General features: G+C 43.4%; 1 protein-coding gene across 2 annotated transcripts in view; it reads left to right on the forward strand.

The window, feature by feature from the left end:
• The window catches only part of SHROOM2 (shroom family member 2), a 2,012,858-nt gene that overhangs the window by 1,886,440 nt on the left and 104,489 nt on the right, over positions 1 to 21,929 (forward strand). For both annotated transcript variants that reach the window (XM_044072571.1, XM_044072572.1), the window contains one exon: positions 10,538 to 10,810. In XM_044072571.1, the coding sequence (XP_043928506.1) occupies positions 10,538 to 10,810 (273 nt within the window). The remainder of the gene's footprint in view (positions 1 to 10,537; positions 10,811 to 21,929) is intronic.

Below are 21,929 nucleotides of genomic sequence, written 5' to 3' on the forward strand. Positions count from 1 at the left end.
ATACTGTCTCCTTAAAATCTTTGCTTGCTGAACATCAAAAGCATGTTTAATTAATTATGACATATCTCTTGATTCAACATTTTCGTACTAAGCCTGAAGGCAAAAGTGTTTTTACTTGCGTTTCAAGTGTTCTTGGTTTAGACTAGCAGTTCGTGTGTTCCAGTGGTTCTTTGTTTTACCATTGGCTGTTTTAACAGCTCATTTACAACTACAGGGATTCCACGTTTTTCCATACCTAGACAACTGTCTCCTGGCAGCTCCTATGATGGACTGTCTCTATTGGAAGCCAAAAAATTCTGTCCTTAGGAATATCCATAAACTTTCAGAAGTTGAATCTCCTTCCATCTCAGAAATTCCTCTTCATAGACTGCTATTTGGACACAACAAAATCCATAGCTTCCCTCCAGCCAGACATAATTCAGGCTTGTAGGTGGGTGGTGCTAACTCTTCTTCCGACTACATTCCCTACCACTGCTCTGGTTCTCAGTGTTCTAAGGCTAATGGCTTTTCAAAACTAATGGTTCAGAGTGCATGTTACCATATGAGACAACTTCATTGGCTCTTATGTGCTCAATGGTCTCAGCTTCTGTATCCCCCTCACCAAATCTAACAAATATGTGCAGGAAACATTTGCAGTGGTGACTAGACTCCCCTCTTGCTCATTCCAATAGGCCGTTTGTTCACCCTTCCCTGCAAATAGTGGGGACCACAGATAACTCCTTTCAAAGGTGGGGGGCATTACAGTGAGAGGATGGTCCAAGGTTTATGGACTACCAACGAGGCTGACATTCACATCAGTGTCCTGGAGATGTGAGCAGTCCTCCTTCTGTTGCAGGACTCCCTTCCTCTGGGACTGATTTCTATTCAAACTGACAATATGATGGTAGTTTGGTACATCAATAAGCAAGTAGGAACCAGGTCCTACCCTTCATGTCAGGAAGCAATGAGAGTTTGGCAATGGGCAATGTTTTCTCCTAGCAACATATATTTTGGGAGCTCTGTTAACCTTGCTCAGTTGGATGCCTTCTGATGCCTCACAAATTTCCTCATCCAGAGATAGCAAAGCAAGTCTTCAGTTTTGGGGCTTTGCCTGCTGTAATCTGTTTGCCTCCCCACAAAACACTAAATTCAGCAGCTAGTTTTCCATGATCCTTCCTCAGGGACAGTCATTGAAAGATGTTCTAACCCAGGATTAGCCTTCTGGTCTTCTTCACACATTCCCATCTTTGCTCTGATCCCCATGTTCTTACAGAAAACAGCCAAGTACAGGGCCTCTGTCATCATTGCTAGCTCCATTCTGACCCAGGCAGATTTGCTTTCCCCTTCTCAAGCCTCATCTCAGGGAACCTCCCTGGATATCGGATCTAGTGCCAGATCTACTTTTGCATCCCTTTGGGAAGCCTCACCTGAATCTCCACAAACTGAAGTTTACCACTTGGTTTCTCCAGATGTTCATCATGTTTCATTGTTGCAGTCATAACTGTAGGGTGCTCCTGCCGGCAGGGAGCTCGAGGTCGGCCAGAATCCCAAAGTCTGGGTCCGGCGTCGGCTGTACAAGCCAGTACCCTGACGTCAGTATGCTCTGGTACATAGCCCTCAGCCGACGCCATCTTCTCCAGTCTTTCTTGCCGTGCGGTGGAAAGCAGCTCGCAAGTCGTTGGTTGGCAATTTTCGAACAGCGTTTTTGGTTGTTGTCGGTCCGAAGTTCTTACTTCTCTTCTCAAAGCTAAGTACCCCGTTGGGGAATCTTTTTCTTGTTCCTCCGATGTCAGAAAAAGTTAATAATTGTATTACGTGTGGGAAACAAATACCTCATAAAGATTTCCACTCTTACTGTCTACCTTGCTTAGGCCCTGACCACGACGTTTCTTGTTGTTGGTTCTGTGCCAGGTTTAATTCTCGTACTATCAAAAGCAGGTACGACTGGGCTCTGAATTACTTTGGCAGACCCTTCAATTATAGAATGTCGTCGGATACTACCGGAATTCAAAAGAAGCGCAAAGACAAGGACAGGCCTCCGAGGTCCAAACAGGACTCGTTGCAGCTGGAGCCAGCGTCCAGTTCGGCTGTCGTCAGTGAGGCGCTTTTGCAGCCCCTGTCGTCAGCCACTTCTGAACCGATGGCCGATACGGACTCCCATGGGGAGCCATCAAGACCTTCTATTTTATCTGCTGCAGGACCTTCAGACGTCGCTCCCTCGGATGGGTCCGGAACCGCTGTGCAGGTACCGGCTTCTGAGGGGGTATTCAGGCCTACTCACATCACTATTTCAAAGGCAAAGACAAAGACTCCTGTTAAGTCCAAAGCTCCTGCTCAAGCTACTTCTGAATCTACTCCCAGGACACAGAAGCAATTGTTAAGGATGGCTGAAGATTTGCTTACTATGATTAGGGGTTCTCACCCCCCCCTGAGAAAAGGCCTCGACAGGATGTTCCTATGGATTCCTCTGACCAGGCTTCTATATCTTCTGTCTCTTCCTCTGATCAGGAATATTCTTTTCTTCCTTATGAGGATTCGGATGCTGAGGACTCCTTGCCCTCTGCCTCTCCGCCTGAAGATTTTTCTTTTGGGGAAACCTTACATGAGATGAGGGAACATTTTCATTGGGAAGGTCAGGATTATTCTGCTTCCAAGAAGAGGCTTAGAGAATTCCTTCTTCTTCCTCAACATAGGCCTTTGGCTATCCCTCCTGTTCTTGACATTGTGGATGATGCTTTTTCGAGGCTAATTTGAATCCTGACTCCATGCCTCCTGCTCCCTCTAAGCCTGATAGGTTTTATAGGGTTCCTGAGTCTCATTTGTTCCTGTTTAAGAATCCTTCTGCAGATCCTGAAACTATATCTCAGGGCTCTAAGGCTGCTAAAGTTGCTTCTTCTAAGAATCCTATTCCCTCTGAGAAGGATTCTCGTACCTTAGACAGGTGGGGTAAAAAGGTATATACTTCTGCTACCCTTTCTGTTAGGGCTTTAAATTGCCAGTTTCATATGTTTAAGTATCAGCAATTTCTTTTGTCTGTTTTAAAGCAAAAGCTTGCCTCTCTTCCTGCAAGTGCAGGAGATAAGGAACTACAGGATGTATTGCATACAACTGAACAACTGAACAAACATAGCTTGCATTGTGGTTTTGATGCTTTGGATGCTTCTTGCAGGGCCGCAGCCTCTGGTACTGTTATCAGGAGACATGCTTGGCTTCGTGAGCAAAGTTTACCTGAACAGGTTAAGGCTAAATTATTAGATGCCCCTGTTCAGCATGATGTTCTTTTTGGATCTAAGGCTGAGGAGGTTATTAAAAAGATGGAAGAAAAGGCAAAATCTATGCAAACTGTGAAAGATTTCTTGCAAGTTCAGCCTCCTAGATTTTCCAGGAATTGGCCCTCCAAAAATTGGTCCTTTCCCACATCTGACAGGCCTCAAAGGGGAAGATATAGACGCTCCAGAGGTCGTGGCCAAGCTCAGGCCTCCTACAGATCGAGACAATGGACTGCTTCTTCCCCTAGAAGGGGAGAAGACAGATCCCAATCTCAAAGGAAGCAAACTCAATGACTCTCTCGGTTGGGCTACAGGACCTCTTTACCTGGATGCCCCTCTCGGAGGAAAACTGTCTCTTTTTTACAGAAATTGGACTCATATTACCCAGGACAAATGGGTATTGGACATGATTTTAAAAGGCTACAAATTCCACTTTCATACCTTGCCAAGGGCTTTCGGTTGGCCAGATCTGCCAAAACATCAATGGTCAGAGGCCTTAAATCAAGTGGATGCTCTTCTGGCCATGAGAGCCATAGAGCCTGTTCCACTCTCAGAGATGGGAAAAGGTTTTTATTCAAGACTGTTTCTGGTTCCAAGAAAGCAAAGCTCATGGAGACCTATTCTGGACCTTTCTGTGTTAAACACCTTTTTGGAAATTCCAAAATTCAAGATGCTTACTCTGCAGCAGCTGATTCCAATGCTCTCTCAGGACGCCTGGATGGTGACATTGGATCTAAAGGAAGGTTATTTACACATTCCCATCAGGCAGGAATGCAGGAAATTCCTCAGGTTCAAGGCAGGTTCGAGACACTTTCAATTCTCTGTGCTGCCCTTTGGTTTATCTACTGCGCCCAGAGTCTTTACCAAGTGCCTGGCACCAGTAGTGGCTTATTGCAGACTCCAGGGGATTCAGATTTACCCCTATTTGGACGACTGTTTATTCAGGCAGACAGCAAGGATCTTTTACTTCAACATCTGGATTTTGTTCAACGTCTTCTCCTCCTACTGGGATTTTCAGTGAACACAAAAAAGTCACATTTGATCCCTTCTCAACAAATGGTATTTCTGGGAGCCCTCTTAAATACAACCTTACAAAGGGCCTTCCTCACTACAGAAAAACAAATACAGCTGGCTTCAATTTTCAAAACTTTGGCAACTCTACCTCAGCTCACTGCAAGGAAATTCCTGCAGGCACTGGGCTACATGGCTTCCTGCATTCTGTTGATTCCAAATGCAAGGCTTCATATGAGAAAGCTTCAATGGTATCTGAAAAGTGTATGGTCGCAGCATTACCACGATCTGGACACTCTGATTCCTCTGATCCCCTGCCTCCAGAAGGAGTTCCTTTGGTGGTCCAGGGTGTGTGCGTTAAACGAAGGAAAGCCTTTCCATCTTCCTCAGCCTTCTCAAATCATAACCACGGACGCCTCGGATTATGCTTGGGGAGCACATTTTCTAGGCAATTGCCAGCAGGGAACCTGGACAAAGGATCATCTTCACTGGCACATCAATCTGAAGGAAATGTTGGCAGTTCAAAATGCTCTTCTAGCCTTCAAGAACCTTTTGCATCCAGGACCTTTTTTGATTTGCACAGACAACACCACAGTCATGTGGTACATAAACAAGCAGGGGGGTTCTCATTCGTACCCCCTTTGCAGACTAGCTATGGCTTTATGGGACACAGCTCTAAATCTGAATCTACATCTCCAGGCCCAATTCATACCAGGAGAACAGAATCTCTTAGCGGACAGCCTGAGCAGGAACATTTTAGATCCTCACCAATGGATGCTAGACACCAACTTATTCAACAGGATTACTGCAGTTTGGGGATGCCCCCAGATAGATCTGTTTGCATCCCATCTCAATCATCAGCTGCCTCTCTTTTGCACCAGGTCATTCCACAAAACAGCTTGGAAAGTGGATGCCCTGTCCTTCAGCTGGAGAAACCTTTCGGATATGCCTTCCTCCTCTTCCTCTTCTTCCTCGGATTTTACTAAAGATAAAACAGGACAAGCCCAAGTTCCTCATCTTGATTGCTCCAAATTGGCCTCGACAGTTTTGGTATCCAACTTTAAAGCACCTGTTCTTGGAGCCTCCTTGGATTCTTCCTCTGAACCCTTCTCTTCTGTCCCAGCACCAGGGTCAGTTGCTACATTCCAATCTCAAGACCCTTTGTCTGGCAGCTTGGCTCTTCAAAGGAATTTGATCTCTTCTAGCCTTCCCAAACAAGTTTTGGATGTTCTTTTGGAAGCTAGACGACCTAGCACTAGGAAATCCTATGCCTCTAAATGGAAGAGATTTTGCATTTGGATGCAGGACCGAGGCTTGGACCCTCTGGTACCTGATCTCTCTTCTATTTTGCTTTACCTTCGGATCTTTTGTCTAATGGACTTTCCTTTTCTTCCATTAAGATTCATGCTTCTGCTATTTCTGCTCATTTCAATACTGATCCCCTGTTTTTCTCATCCTTTGGTGAGACAATTCTTGAGAGGGGCTAAGAATTTAAGGCCTCCCAGAACCCCTCCTGTTCCTGCTTGGAATCTTAATTATGTTTTAGAAAAACTTACTTTGCCTCCTTTTGAGCCTGCTGCATCTTCAGATATTAAGTTTTTATCTTGGAAGACAGTTCTTTTGTTAGCTTTGACTTCTGCCAGAAGGGTCTCAGAGTTGCAAGCTCTCATGGCTGTGGAACCATACCTTATTTTCCACCAGGACAGAGTATCCTTGAGGACCAATCCTACTTTCATGCCTAAGGTGATTTCGAAAGTGGCTTTGAATCAAACAATTCACCTTCCTACCTTCTTTCCTAATCCTCAGAATAAAGGGGAAAGGATTTTGCATTCCTTGGACGTGCACAGACAGTTACGATTTTATTTGGACAAGACTAAAGAGTTCAGAAAATCTAACCAATTGTTTGTTTCTTTTGCCTCCAGTTCTCTTGGAAAGGCTATTTCCAAACAAACTATTTCCAAATGGATTTCTTATGGAATAAGATTTTGTTACACTCATCATGGGAAACAATTTCCAGGTACTGTGAGAAGTCATTCTACTAGAGCAGCTGCTACTTCTACAGCTTTTCTCAGGGGAGTTCCTACCAAGGATATCTTGGAAGCTGCCACTTGGAGTTCTGTGCATACTTTTTCCAAGCACTACAATCTCCCTTTGTATTCTAAGACCAGGGCAGGCTTTGCCTCTGCTGTTTTGCAAGGTCTTCTTGCTGCCCCTTCTTCTGTCTAAACCTCCCCCCTTTTTTCACTGCTTTGGGATTCTACCCTACAGTTATGACTGCAACAGTGAAACACGATGAACATAGTACAGTTGTGTACACCTACCATAAATGTAGATGTTCGAGTGTCTTCACTGTTGCAGTCGGTGTTTCCCTCCCTCCTATCCCCTCTTTTTCTCTTTTTTGTGGTGTATTTATGTTTCCTAGTGGGATTCATTTATGATTTATTAGGGACTTCTGACATCTAGGGCAAGAAAGGCTGGAGAAGATGGCATCGGCTGAGGGCTATGTACCAGAGCGTACTGACGTCAGGGTACTGGCTTGTACAGCCGATGCCAGACCCAGACTTTGGGATTCTGGCCGACCTCGAGCTGCCTGCCGGCAGGAGCACCCTACAGTTATGACTGCAACAGTGAAGACACTCGAACATCTACATTTATGGTAGGTGTACACAACTGTACTTTCCAGTAACTGACAGTGATACATCCCTTCCTCTCTCTTGAGTTGATCGGGATTGTAACAGCCTCTGAGTCCACATGTAGATTTTACTGTAGAGAGTGGAAATGTTTCACCTTATGATACATTCTCAGCCCCTAGTCTAAACATTCATCTACATTTTTGAGACCGGCTCGAGTTTTTTCACAGTGAAAGTGCAGTTTGCAGCTATGTCCAGTTTTTATACGAGGCATTAGGAACATTCAGGAAGGTTTCCTCACCTTGCATAAGCTTTGCAAAGCCTTTCTAAAAGGAATATATCTACTTGGGACTTCCAGTCAGAGAACTTGTTCCCCTTGGGATTTGAACTGTGTGCTAGAAGCATTGACAAAGCCAACATTTGAGTCAGCTTCATCAATGCCCTTAAGGTTCTTGTCCCAGAAAACCGTATTTTTTGTAGCTCTCACCTCTGCCTGGAGAGTCTCTAAACTTCAGCCATTTTCCTTGTTAAACCCTTATTTGGAATTTCACAAAGATTGAGTCACACTCCACACCAGCCTGTCTTTTCTTCCTAAAGTAGCTTCTGAAATTAATGTGACACAGTGTATTCACTTGCCAGTATTTTTCCTAATCATTTTATCTAAGAAAAGTGCATTTCTTCTCCATACCGTAGATATGCATAGACAACTACATTTCTACCTTCACAGGACCATTGTTCTTAAGAAGACTCTGCTGTTTTTGCAGTGAACAAGCAAAATAAAAAAGTTTTGGTGTCACTTTCCAGATGGCTTTCAGATTGCATTGCTTTCATCTGTCTGATACAACCAGCCTCTGATAAGTAAACCTAAGGTTCATTCTTTTGCAGGGCAGTGGCAACTTTTACTGCCTTTTTTCAGGTGCTCTTCAATAGAAGATATCTGTGCATCTGCCATTTGGTCATCCATGCACACCTTCGTCCAGCATTACGTGTTGGATTCCAGTAAGGCATACATTTCATCTACTATTGCTACTGCTTAAGTTTGCTTATCTTGAAACTTGGCTTGGCCAAATACCACATTCTCACTCTGTCTAGTCTCTACATGTCTTAAAAGTTTTCTCGATTATTTCTCATAACAGTACTGTAGCTGTGTTTGGTTTCTTTCTACCACCCCTTTTACCATGCTTTGATTTATCTGGTATAGGTAAATTCACCGGAATTGGAAACCTGATTCATAGTCTTCCCATTAGTTACTGAGTTTGTAGAAAATGAGATTCAGCAAAGGAGTTTGTATTACAAAATTACAAGAATACAATCCTCATAGCTACTGCAAATCTCCTTGTTCATTTTGGTCTCAGCTGTCTGGATTGCTGTTTATTCCAAAGATCATTGCTGCAGTATGATTCTTCACATGATTTGATGCTCTTACCTGACTTTCCCAGAGCTTTCTGATGTTTCCACACTGGGCAACAGCTCTTCTTGCTGTGAACATTAGTAGGACACGCATTGTAAAGTGGAGAGGTACTTGCACCATCTTCATTAATGGACAGAGATGGTAAAAAACGTATGTGGATTTAGTGTTTTGAGAATTAAGGCTGTTAACTTCCAAACCCGTGTGTTTCATTACCAAGGTGATATCATAAGTCAGAGTGAAGGAATGTTTGAGTAAATGTACTTATGCAGCCTTTGCAAGGTGCAGTTAAGGTTAGGTTGGCTGTGGCACTACAGGTGATTGCATGGACAATCTGCAGAAATTGACATGACCTTGTACTATATTGCCCAATACTGTATTACATGACTGTGACATTGTTTCTGACTACCTACAAAGTCCATGGAAAAAAGGCTGTCCTTGAATATTTTGATTGTCAACATCTACTTCAGGTTATTGTATAATTCAGTCTGAATAGGGATGACATCCTGTGAGCTGTCAGAGACTCTGACCCTAAAGACATGTAGCATCAAGACTTGCATTGGAGCAAAGTCATACATCAGTATCCTAAAGGTCAGGCTGACATAGTCCACCTATCATTTGGGCTCTGTGATAAAGTGTTTAATTAATGGACACTCTTTTTCAGTGTCCTCTGACTGATCCAAAGCTTTCTGAGGTTGTGATGACATTTTCTAATGTAAAGTTTGGTATTCTCTACTATCATGTTGCTGAGAACTGCAAAGAACATCCTGGCAGTCAAAACTGGACTGGTATGCTGTGCAATGAAAAGTATATCAGTTTAAGGTGTGCATCAAAACATTATATTTATGATGAGAGATTACCATTCCAGAAAATCATGACATTTGTATTTAATAACTAGCAAAGCTATCTTGGTCTGGTCATATCTTTTCTGCAGCTGTTATATTCATTTGCAGAGGGCAGTGCTGATCTTGCTTCATTATAAATATTGTTATTCAGTGGCAAGATACACTATAAACATTTTTGATGTGTGCCTGTTTCATTTCTTTAAAGCAGGAACAGGGAAGTGTGCTTCTGGTAAACAAATGTGTCTGCTGTAAAGTTATACAAGATATGGCAGTACTTATCTGTGAGTCATATAAAACTAGGTAGAGCTGCAATGCATTGCCTGTGTTGTGAAGGTGACTAATGGATAATCTAACTAAGTAAATACAGAAAGGGAGGCAAGGTAGCTTTTGATGCTGACAGCAACCTGTTGCTAACTATCTAGTATTATTGTGAATACTTGTATAAATGTACAACCATTCTTCTGTTAAGTTACAACATCTGTACGGAACCCCTAATAGTATATAACCTTTGGGAGGTAGACAGTTACAATAACTCATGTTAGTAGAGAGATAAGGCCAAATCTCCTACAGTTAGGCTGAGTATTAGCTTATAGTGTTTAGTTACTGTGTGGCAATAGTCCCAAGTTGCAGCACTAAGATGTTCCAGGTAGAAACATTCATAAGTTAAATGAGCCAAAACAGTTATAAAAAAGGAAATGTAAAGTTTTAATCATTTTAAATGATTATTTATTTTTGTTTGTTAACCAGATAGGTACAATCGTCCAAAAAACATTTTCAGTCATGAAAAGGTTGCAAGCCAAAAACAATAGAAGTAGTTAATATGCTGTACATTTACATGATACAAGAGTAACTGCATAATGTCAAATATGAAAGTTAATAATTACATCATCCAAAGTTAATCTCAGTGGACCACTTCCTGTAGTAATAAATATGTTATTTTTATTTAGCAATCATTTGCATTTTAATATATCAACACACATTACCAGTAACTTGATTTTTTCCACACCTTATTTCCCCCTAAAACACGTCATGGTAAGTGTTCCTTTTCTATTCCACGTGCATTGTCTCATCTGCATTGTTCAGATTTAGCAGTTAGATTGCTAAGGTATTTGTAATGTGTATATATTGCACTGAACTGTTGACAAAAGTCAGTACAAAGCCTTTATGTTGGTGTCAACTGAGGCTCTTGACTGCCCTCTCCAAGGCAGTTCAAATTTTTCTGAAAGGTAGACATTTCTGCAATCTGTTTTCTGTCTTCTTTGAGAAGTGTTGTTACTTCAGACTAGAAAAAAAATAGTTTTCTAGCTATAACTTCATTTTTTTGTGTTGTTTTATTTGGTAGATGGAGTCTTTCTGTTTCTGATGTAGTAATTGTTTGTTTCTACCTGCTTGCAGCAAGAACTCATTGACAGCATCAGTAGGAAGCTCCAAGTGTTGCGAGAAGCACGAGAAAGTCTTTCTGAAGACATTCAAGCAAACAACATGTTAGGAGAGGAAGTTGAGGTGATTGTCAGAGAGGTCTGCAAATCGAACGAGTTTGATAAGTTTAGGATGTTCATCGGAGATCTGGATAAGATCGTTAACTTATTGCTGTCCTTGTCTGGTCGCCTTGCCCGAGTGGAAAATGCCTTGAGTAATTTGGATGAAAATGCCTCTTCAGATGAACGGGTAAGAAGGCATTTCATTTAAAAGAAATTTAAGGCTTCTTAAATGGCATTTGATCAGTGCAGTCTTTCTGTGTACACTGTCCTAAAACATAACTCCTGTTGGTTCTACACTGTGTCTTATTTGATGTTTGCTATATACAAGTGACTTGAACTGATTTTGAGCATGTATCAAAATTAACATTTAAAAAAATATTGAAGGTTAAAAGTGAAAATTTGACAGACTGGTGAATACAGAGATAAATCGTTTAATTTAAAGACATTGTTTAGACCACTTCGTCATACTGCCTTTTCTTTGCAATCATCATTACGTGGATGAGATAAATACAAAACAATATGTATTGTTCAGTGCCCATTATTTTCTGTAGTGTATTTTTAGTTTTCAAGTTATCTTAGTTGGGAACATTCTTATATGGAAGCTACAGTCCTGTTTTGTTTGTGGGTGCTTGAGAAGTACTGCTTTAGAAAAAAAAGCATACAGGCGCAGACCGCCAGGAATTATAACCAAGAATCTGGTGTGGCCTGCCAGTATTGAATGCAGTACCTGAACTAAAAAGAAATTAAAAAATAAAACTAGTGCAAAACTGTCAGCATGACACTGGAAAATGCAGCATGATCTTTTTTGTTGTATTTAACTGTCCATGTTCTAATGTCCTTTTGACTAGCTTCACATCCGTAATAGTTTGGTGGCAGACTGGCTGTATCAAGGTAGATTGCTTATCTTCATCTGTATGGAGACCCAGTAGGTTATGATGTTTTGCTGTGTCATCACATGCAACCAACAGTCCATCCAATTAGGATATAGCTTGGATATAGCCTTAGCAGTACTTAGGTGCATCGACAGAAATCCATTCTCTCATGATATAGGGTGCCAGAAGTAATTAGTCCCTTCAGCTTTCTTACGGGTACCTTGGGAGAATCCTGTTGTCACAGAACGATGAACACCCTTCCTCATTTGCTTGGGAAGGGGGTGACAGAGAGTGCTGGCTTAGCTACTTCATTGTACCTTATGTCTGATGTTTTGTCCTTTTAATCGTTTGGCACTGATAAGATCCCATCTGATTTTATATGTTAGTGTTTATTAATTTATTTTTTTATAAACATTTCACAAATAGTGTTCTTAAAGGTTTCCATTGCAGTCACTTGTGCATCTGTTACCTGAAAATGCTGTTTATTCATCAGATAGAAATGTCACAACTGTATTCCAGCAAATAAGATGATCGAGTAATCAGTCTAACCTATGGGTCCATACAAATGACAGGGTAATAGGGGCTTTCCAAGTATTTTTGGAACTATACACTAGCTTCCCAAATTTAGTACCTCACTCCCTTGTATGCAGCTAAGGTGCACATTAATAACAGGTCACAATTTTAAGATGCCTACCATATCTACATAACTATTGTGAGAATCCTGTGTACTACATCATTTTACAGCTGACAAGTGTGCAACACATGAGGGTGCTTAGTAGTCTATTCCAAACAAAGTCATCAGTGCATGTCATATATTTTTGGTATTTTTGAATCCCATGTTTTACAGACCATCAAGACTCCCTCCTGCTTGTCCACTTGGCCCATTTGTTCCCCTAGATGTAAAAAACATATGCCCATTCACTCTTCTAGTAGCATATAGTAGGTGTGGTGCTATCATCGTTTGGGAAATCTGAGGTATTTGCTTATGGCCATACCAGTTTCCCTGTGCATACCCACTACATCCCAAAGAACTGGTGTGCAAAGGAAGTGCCTCCCACTTTCATAAGATGCATACCGTTGGTAGCCTTGCTCCTTGTGAATCAAAGGCCCTCCAGCCATCCCTGGTGTTCACCAGGAATTCTAGCCAAAATTCAAACTCTTGGGCATGCACCCCTTTATCCCACACCCACAGAGAAAGGCAGTCAGGATCTGACTTATTACTCTTATCTCTTCCATTCAGCTCAACCAGTAGTCAACACAGTAATTGCACCTAAGTCAGATGGATAATAGAGCTTTAACCCTGAACAACACACAGCTTGGCTATTCGGTACACTTCGGATCTGCAGATGCAAATTGGCTTTTGGTTACACAGTGCACAAATGTGATGAGCTTCTCTACTACATCAAGATATAGGCATCGCCACAGAGAGCAAGTCAAACCGTGCTGCATTTAAGTGTGCAGCCAGACAAGTACAATGCATGCATGTTAAGTTGTCTATCTCGCCTTCATTCTTGCTGGTTGGATTCAGAGCTGATCCTCGGCTCTGACTCGGCCATCTTCAAAAGCTCGAGAGCTGCTTACTGGCTCGAGGCCCCCCCTATATCCCATGATGCCTGGCGCTAAATACCCAGATGTCGTTTGCCGCTTCTGATGCGAGGTTATTCTACTGGCTCAGGTCGTATAAGCTTCATTATTATTATTATTGTATTTTTCTTGTTCAAAACTGTATTGGTAGTGTAGAATTAGTCGTTAGTTAGTCTTTAATATTGTAGCTAGTTTTCTATCTAGTTAAGCGTTACCCTTCCTTAAGAAACTCGTTTAAGTTAGAGAGTTTCCCCTCCCCCCTTCTCTCCCTTTTTCACAGAAAGGTTCTTTCCGTTTAAGTTAGAGGTTAACCTTTCTTTCTGTCTCCCTTTAAAAAAAATATATATATATAATTTTCTTCGTCTAATCACTGTTAGTGTTTAGTGATAGTTTTCGATAGTTTTTGTTGTAGTGGTACGTGTAGTGGGTTGTGGTAACTGTAGAGTGTTGACTTTTACTGTTGGTTACCTTAACCATCTGTGTGGAAATTTTTCCTTGGTTTTCTCCCTAGGATGTCCAAGGATCCAAAACCGTCCGGATTCAAAAAGTGTGACTCAGCATGAGTCAGAAGATGTCTCTGACAGATGGTCACACTTCTTGTGTTTATTGTCTGGGTGCTGTGCACCTGCAGGACTCTTGCTCAATCTGTCATGCCTTCAGTCCAAGAGTCCTGCAGGAGCACAAAAATAAATTGATTCTGAGGGTTATGCTTAAACCCCAAGAGTCACTGGCGAAAGCTCAGTCGGTGAAATCTTCCAGGCCACCTAAACCGTCGGCTCCCAGTTCGGAGCCGTCGTTGGGTGAAGCCACACAATCCATTTCGGCTCCAGCTGGAACCGATGTCCCTCCCTCCCAGTCAGTTCCAACATGATCTTCGGAGCCGGCTGAGAGTCGAAAGAGATCCAGGTCTCCTTCTTTGGAGTCGATAAGTTCGGCTCCGAAGTCGCCCCTGCTCCAGTCGGAGTGTAGTCATCGATCATCCCACTCTTCTCGGTCCTCTAGACTTTCGGACTATGACTCGGAAAGAGTGGTCAGTAGGCTCTTAAAATCGCAGGCTCTAGCCAAAATGTTGTCCAGCCCTCCTCATCAGGAGTCAGCTCCGTCCACAGCTGTAGATATTCCTCCTCTGACTCTTCCTATGAGCTTGGAGCCGGAGTTCGTTGGAGTTCGAGTCGTGGAACCATCGGCGCCAATACCCTCTCTTTCGGTTCCATCGTCGGCTCCCATCCCTTCCATGGTACCTTCTATGGAGGGATCTGGGCGCCGAGACTCCCTCGTCGGCTCCGTGGGGGCGTGTGACATCGGACCCTTGTCCGACCCCGCTCTCCCTCTCGGAGCTTCGGCGCAGGTGAGCTCGGCTCCCACATCTGTCTCGGAGCCGTCTCCCTCGGTGCGGGGAGGGTTCTGGTTTCTTCGGAGCCTAAGCCTTCTCTGCATCCAGGCAGGGACGCCTCCGAGGTGATGAGGAGTGTACTGGCCCCTGAGTCAGTCCCATGATCGACCCCATCAGCTCCTTCCCCTAGGGTGCCTGTGTCAGCCTCTGCCCCTCTTCCAGACCTCAAGCGTGGGGATCCAGTGCTCCGGGACACCCCTTTGGGTGTATCCTCCTCTTCCGAGGCCTTCCCTGATCTTTCAGAGGAGCCACCTCGCAAGAGAAAATGCAAGAGGAAGCATGTTGACTCCCCCGAGTCTGTCACATCGGATACCGACTTAGAGGAGTTGGAAGGGTCCCCAAGATCCCCCTCTGAAGATGTCTCCTTCTCAGACATCCTTGAGATGCTTAGGCAGAGGGGAAACTGGACTTCCCTAAGCCTTTCTGAGGATGAGTCAGTATTCCTGGATGCGTTTGGATCCCGACCTTCCACCTCCTGGGTGTCTCCGCCTTTCGACCCACTGATGTCTGTGGTGGCTCGAAAGGTGTGGACGGCTCCAGACGCAGTGGAACCGACCCCTAGAAGACCTGCCAAGTTCATTACTGCCCCGCAGGACAAACAGTTCTTGACCAAGGGTCTCCCCGTTGATGCTATGGTGGTAGCAGCGGCCACAAAGAAGGAGGTGGCTGAAACTTCTTCATCTGTCCATCCCCCTAACAAGGAGTCCAGGACGATGGACAGATATGGGAAGCGGATGTTCTCTTCAACGACCTTTTCCATGCAGTCCCTGAATTACCTTTGCCACTTTACCCGTATTCAGAGGGATCTCCTGAAAGAGCTTGAAGATACCCTCCAAGATCCATCAGCTGAGGGGGCCCAGGCTAAGGCAGCCTCCCAGCTGGTGACTCTTAATTCAGTGGTAAACTTCTCCATGAGGCTCATTTCGTATGCAGCCGATGGTGCGAGTAGAGCCGCAGGCACAGGAGTGGCCCTAAGGAGGCACGCTTGGATGCGGCTATGTAACTTGGCGGAACCTTTCAGAGCGTCTTTCAACAACACCCCTTTTGATGGTTCCTCTCTCTTTGGATCACAGGTGAAAGATACCCTTACCAGGTGTGAGCAGGAAGGCAAGACTCTCTCTGCCGTAGGAGTCCATTTTTCCACTCCTTCCAGACCATGTCCTAAGGGTCAGAAGAGTGGAAAGATGTGGCTCCGGAAATCCCAAGGAGCCGTGCCGGACACACATGGTGAGTTTCCCTCCAGGGGCAGAGGAGGGAACAATAACAGACGCCGCCCTCGTGGCAGAGGGGGGTCCGCAAAACCAGGGCAGCAGAGAATCTTTCTCTGACAAGCCCTTCCAGCATCCCTGAAGGGTTGCCCAGCTGCTCACCTCTGGGGGCAGTTGGGGGAAGATTATCGCTGTACCCAAGAGCCTGGCAAGACATAACACAAGACAAATGGGTACAGACCTTCATATCCGGAGGCTACAGAATTCCCTTCGTTCGCACCCCCTTAAGGCCAAACAAGTCCCTTCCAGATGTTCCACCCAATCTAAGGGACCAAGCAGTGCAAGAAGTCTCAAAACTGTTAAGAAAAAGGGCCATCCAGCAAGTCCCAGCAGACCAACAAGGATCATGAATTTACTCAAGGTTCTTTTTGGTACCAAAAAAGACAGGGGACTGGAGACCCATTTTGGATCTCAGCAGACTAAACAAGTCTGTACAAAGAACGAAGTTCCGGATGGTCACGCTTCAGTCCATTTTACCCTTTCTGGGTCAGGAAAATTGGATGTGCTCCATAGATCTTCAGGATGCGTACTACCACATCAAAATGGACAGACGCTCCCGAAGATTCCTTTGCTGCCGGCTGGGAGCCAGCCATTATCAGTTCAGAGCTCTGCCCTTTGGTCTCACCACAGTCCCCAGGGTGTTTACCAAATGTATGGCAGTAGTTACTGCTCACCTGAGACGGCAAGGATTCCAGGTGTTTCCGTATCTCGAAGACTGGCTCCTCACTGCTGCCACCAGACATCACCTTCTGCGAGCCAGAGACTGCACCATCGACACTTGCTCCAGGCTAGGTATCACAATAAATTTTGAAAAGTCTGCATTGTCGCCCTGTCAATCTATCACCTTTATAGGCGCAAATTTAAATACCAAGGACATGTTAGTGAGCCTCCCACCAGACAGGGTGTTAGTGATTCATCAGCATGTCAAGGTTTTATTAGCATGCAAAAGAATTCAAGCCAGGTTTGTCCTTCAAACGCTAGGTCTCATGGCAGCAGCGATTGTACTTGTCCCTCTAGCTCGGTTTCACATGAGGATTCTCCAGTGGCTTCTTTTCACCCTGTGGTCCTTCCAGAAACTTCCCATGTCTTACATGATTATGATCACTCAGGCATGCAAGAAGCATCTTGCGTGGTGGATGGTCTCCACATCAGTGCTCCACAGCAGACCATTTGTTCTCCCCCCTCCAGTGGCTACAGTGACCACGGATGCCTCCCTGATCGAGTGGGGGGGCATTATCAGGGAAGAACAGTCCAAGGCACCTGGCAACCTCACGAGTATCATCTGCACATAAATGTCTTGGAGATGAGGGCCGTGCTCTTAGCGTTGCAGGCTCTTCAGGACTCTCTTCCTGCCGGGACCATTGCAGTTCATACGGACAATATGTCCGTAGTGTTGTACATCAACAAACAGGGCGGAACCAGGTCCTACCCCCTATCTCGAGAAGCACTCGGACACTGGCAGTGGGCGATCTCTTCCCAACGGTTTCTGATTGCAACGCACATCCCTGGGAGGTCCAACGTCATAGCAGACAGACTGAACAGAGCAATTCTCATGCCTCACGAGTGGTCTCTGAACCAGGTAGTTGCGGACCAAATCTTCCGCAGATGGGGCCAACCTTGCTGCGACCTTTTTGCAACTCCCTTCAACAGCAAGTGCAGCAATTTCTTCTCTCTCCTTCCACTTTCCGGGCATTCCCCCAGAGACGCTCTAGTCCACAATTGGCCCCAGGGACTTTATGCATTCCCTCCTTTCCCCCTCATACCAAAGCTAATTCAGAAGGCTACCATTTTGGGTTGCAAAATGATCCTCATTGCTCCTTACTGGCCTCGACAAATATGGTTTCCGTTTCTGCATCGCTATCTTGTCAAACAGCCTTGGACTCTGGACCTAGTTCCAGACCTCCTGATTCATCAATCGGGTGGGCTGCACCAATCCATGCACTCTCTCCAGCTCACAGCGTGGTTGCTCCACTTCCAACCTTAGCCAGGCTCCCAGATATCTCCCCCTCTGTGCGTGAACTTATGCTAGTAAGTGGAAACGTTTTTCTTCCTGGGCAGTGGCAAAAAGTATAGACCCCTTTTCAGCCCCCGTACACTCCATTTTGGAATTTCTCGCAGAGCTCTTCCATGCTGGGTCCGCTTCCACTACAATTAGAGTTCAGTTAGCTGCAATTTCAAATTTTCACATTGGCCTGTCGAAAAACAATATCATGTCCCATAAGCTGTGTAAAGCCTTTCTCAAAGGAACCACTCTGCTCAGGCCCCCAGTGAGAGATCCTCCACCACCGTGGGATCTAAATTTGATTTTAGCTTCGCTAATTTTGCCCCCTTTCGAACCTGCAGCTTCTTGTTCACTGAAGTTCTTATCTTGGAAAACCCTTTTTCTGGTAGCTATTACTTCAGCCAGAAGAGTTTTGGAACTACCGGCTCTTTCTATCCGTCCCCCATACCTCGTGTTCCACAATGACAGAGTTGCTCTTAGGACTAATCCTTCCTTCCTTTACTTGAATCAGTCCATAGACCTTCCTGTGTTTTTCCCTAACCACTCCAACAGGGCGGAGTATAAGTTGCATCAGTTAGATGTTCACAGGCAACTACGCTTTTATTTACATAGAACCAAAGACATTAGAAAATCAGATCAACTGTTCCTGTCTTATGCAGTAGGTAAACAAGGTCTTCCGGTCTCCAAGGTAACCTTATCCAGGTGGTTGTCTTCTATCATCACATTCATATACCAACTCAGGAATAAAGAATTACCAGTCAAACCAAAAGGTCACTCCACAAGAGCTTTAGCCACTTCAGTGGCTTTTCAGGCTAGGTTGCCCATGAAATCTATTTGTGCTGCGACTACATGGGCCAACCCACATACTTTCATTTCACATTACAAGTTGGATTTGGTTTCCAGGAGCAGAGCTGATTTTGGTTCCACTGTTCTGAAGAGTCTTTTCCGATGAGCCACCCAGGATTTTAGGTGCTAGGGACGCTGTCCCAACCAGCAAGAATGAAGGCGAGATAGACAACTTAACATAAAAAAGTTATGTACCTACCATAACGTTCCATGTTAGTTGTCTTCTTCTCGCCTTCTTTCTTGCGTCCCACCCTCCATCCCCCTATCCTAGTGGACCGAGAAGAGTTCCTTTTGATTTTGCACTGGCTGAGTCTTCTCTGGCTATTTCCTTCTCCTTAGTAGTCTCTCCAGTAGGATTTATACATTCTAGGATAGGATTAATTTATTATTATGTCTGCAGTTAGACTTACCAAACGAGATCTGGGTATCTAGCGCCAGGCATCATGGTATATAGGGGGGGCCTCGAGCCAGTAAGCAGCTCTCGAGCTTTTGAAGATGGCTGAGTCGGAGCCGAGGATCGGCTCCAAACCCAACCAGCAAGAAAGAAGACGAGAAGAAGACAACTAACATGGAACGTTATGGTAGGTACATAACTTCTTTTTCTTGCTCATGTTAAGGTTTGTACAGGAATATCAAGTTAAACTCACCTGCTAGCACATATAAGCCACACACTGAAAGTATATGCCCTGCTAACATGGCTATTTCACAGTCACCTGACATTGCCTGTAAAAACATCAGTCATCATCTGCAAAGGCTTCTGCTTGATTGTTTGAAACAGTGACAAGAAACACTACCAAAAATATGAACCCCAAGAATCCTCAGAGTTCAGTTTTCATTTTCAGTCAAAAAACACTATATTCTTTGACAGATATCAAAGCCTGACTTTGTTTTAATGAAGAGGAGAAAGCATATTAAAGCTAGGGTTTAACTGTGTTGGTAGAACTGTGCAGGAAATGAGAAGAAAGATATAGATAATCTACTTGTTGCTTAGTGTGTCTGCAGAAGGCATCCTTTAAGCACATGAAAAATATGCATAGCCACAGTCAAAGCCAGAAACAAAGTCAGCACTTGTGCCCACCTGAGAATTTAAGGAAAGCTTTGCATGGCTGATCTGTTATTAGTAAACATGGGGGCTTGATACCATGGTGTTTCTTAAGTTTTGACCCATGGCCTTAGATCAGATCCTTAGTATGTTTTGTCTGAATTATTAAACAGAAAAATATGATTGTCCAGCTACAGATGTTACTTGGCTGCCCAGCTACAAAAAAATCAGAATTAAAATATAGTAAAATGGTACTACACTGCAAACTTGTTTTTACTTGCAAGACAAATACTGACTACTAAAAGTCAATGACGCACCAAGAATGCTCTATATATTAACATATGAAGTACTGGGTAAAGAATTTCATGTTTTCAATATTAATTCATCTTGTTTTCTTGTTGAAAACTGGAAGTCTGTTGAAAATAATAACCTGTAAGCAGAAGGTACTTAAGAGTGTTTCATCCATATCTCCAGTGGTACAGAAGAATATAATCTAGATGCCTCAAGTTTGATTAACAGCTTAAGTGCTTCATTGAGCTGGTAGGGGAAGGGTGGGCATTAACATCCTGGGAAATAGTGTGGGATGGAGAAGGAAGCATACTGCCTTATTCCTTTGGAGGAGGGCATAGTAAATGTGGGTCCAGAGGTAAGCTTTTGACTCGCCACAACACTTCTTCACTGTATCCATTGTAGTAGATAATACGAGTGCATGTACTTGCAAGAGGAAGGTATTCTGAGTACTGGCAGTGATGCAGTAGCATGTCACCCTGCCCCCAACGATTGAAGTTAGACTACATACCAAATGTTTTTTTTTAGTATGGATGCCAGAGAAGATGCAAAGTACCCTAAAGACTGTTATAATGAAAATTTTCTAAGATGGCTGCACACTGTTAAATAGCTTGACTTCAGCTGTCCCAGTGTGAAAAAATATACTGAAAGACAAGGCTAGGAAGTGTGTCACTTTCAGTAGCTTCAGTTACTGGCTAGTAAGTACACTACCTAGATGCCAGCAAAGAAGAAGCTAAGAGAGCCTGAAAGAAAATCAAGCAGAAAAGGTAAAGAGAGAACACAGTGATTGGGAAGAATCCTACAGCTGTTCAGCAAAAAGCATTTCAAATTCTAACTTTGGTTCAAGACATGGCTTCCAGTAATCTAGAGGAAAAGTAAGTCAGATATCCTCAGAGCTGATTTCAGTAGATGAAACACTGAAGAAGTATATCAACTCAGTTAACAAAAGGCTGGAAAATAGAAGAAGCTTTAAGCAGATATTCAGATGAGGTAAAAAAATGAAAAAAAATCAGAATTTGAAATAAAAAAGGCTGGCTGTCTCAAGACAAGAAGACATGTTTCATAGAATGGTATAGTTAGAGAACAGAGCACAAAGGGAAAATCTGAGATTTTCTGCTGTACCAGAAAAATTAGAAGGAACAGACTGCATTAATTTTTTGAAAGCACAAATAAGCAACTGGGTTGGTATTCCACAGCAGAAACTGTTAATTGAAAGGGCATACTGTGTATTTTCTAAACCTGGTCATAACAAAAGCAGCCACGCCTGTATTAGTAGAGATGCAAACCTACTAGCAGAAAATTTGATCCTGACAAAACTATGGCAAAAGGGAAAAGTATTAAAAGTTGGATACAGTGGAGTATTTCTGAAAAATGATTATTCACTCTACCACAGGCAGAAGAGAAACAGATTTATTCCAGCAATCAAGGAATGTCGAGGGGCATGTGTGAGATTCAAGCTGCTGTATCCAACTGTCTTCAGAATATTTATTTTTCTTGGAAGATCAAAGTAAGTTTTTGATGCAGAACAGGCTAAGGAGGAAATATAAAAGTTTGTCCAACAAAAAGTGAGCTGTGAAGCAGCAGGGACTGTGCTTCTCATTCTTCTGATAATAAAGCACATTAAGAGTTGCGTGGAAGAATTGGGAGTACCATGAAATTGAACCAGAGTCTGGACTTGGGAGATGAACAGGAAGATCAGCAACATGGAAATTAGTGAATAAATGTAAGACTGCAAAGCATCAATTGCATTTGTGAAATATGGTTGTGTAAGAAAAAGTGGAAAGAGAGGACTTTTGTTAAACTTGTGGGGGAACTGAAAGACATTTACCTCACTTCATTTCATTAATGTTTGGAAGGGCACTGAAGGGAGGGGAAGAGTAAAGAAAAAGATTTGTGTAATTAAAACAATATATGTTCTTATCAGTATTTCTATGAAACATTTCATGATAAATTGCATGTTTTATAGTAAAGCATTTTCAGTTCTTGTATATAATAAAGATACTAAAGTAAA

Source organism: Protopterus annectens, chromosome 5.part0 (assembly GCF_019279795.1).
Source record: "Protopterus annectens isolate FY-2018-M chromosome 5.part0, PAN1.0, whole genome shotgun sequence".
Taxonomy (NCBI): Eukaryota; Metazoa; Chordata; order Ceratodontiformes; family Protopteridae; genus Protopterus; species Protopterus annectens.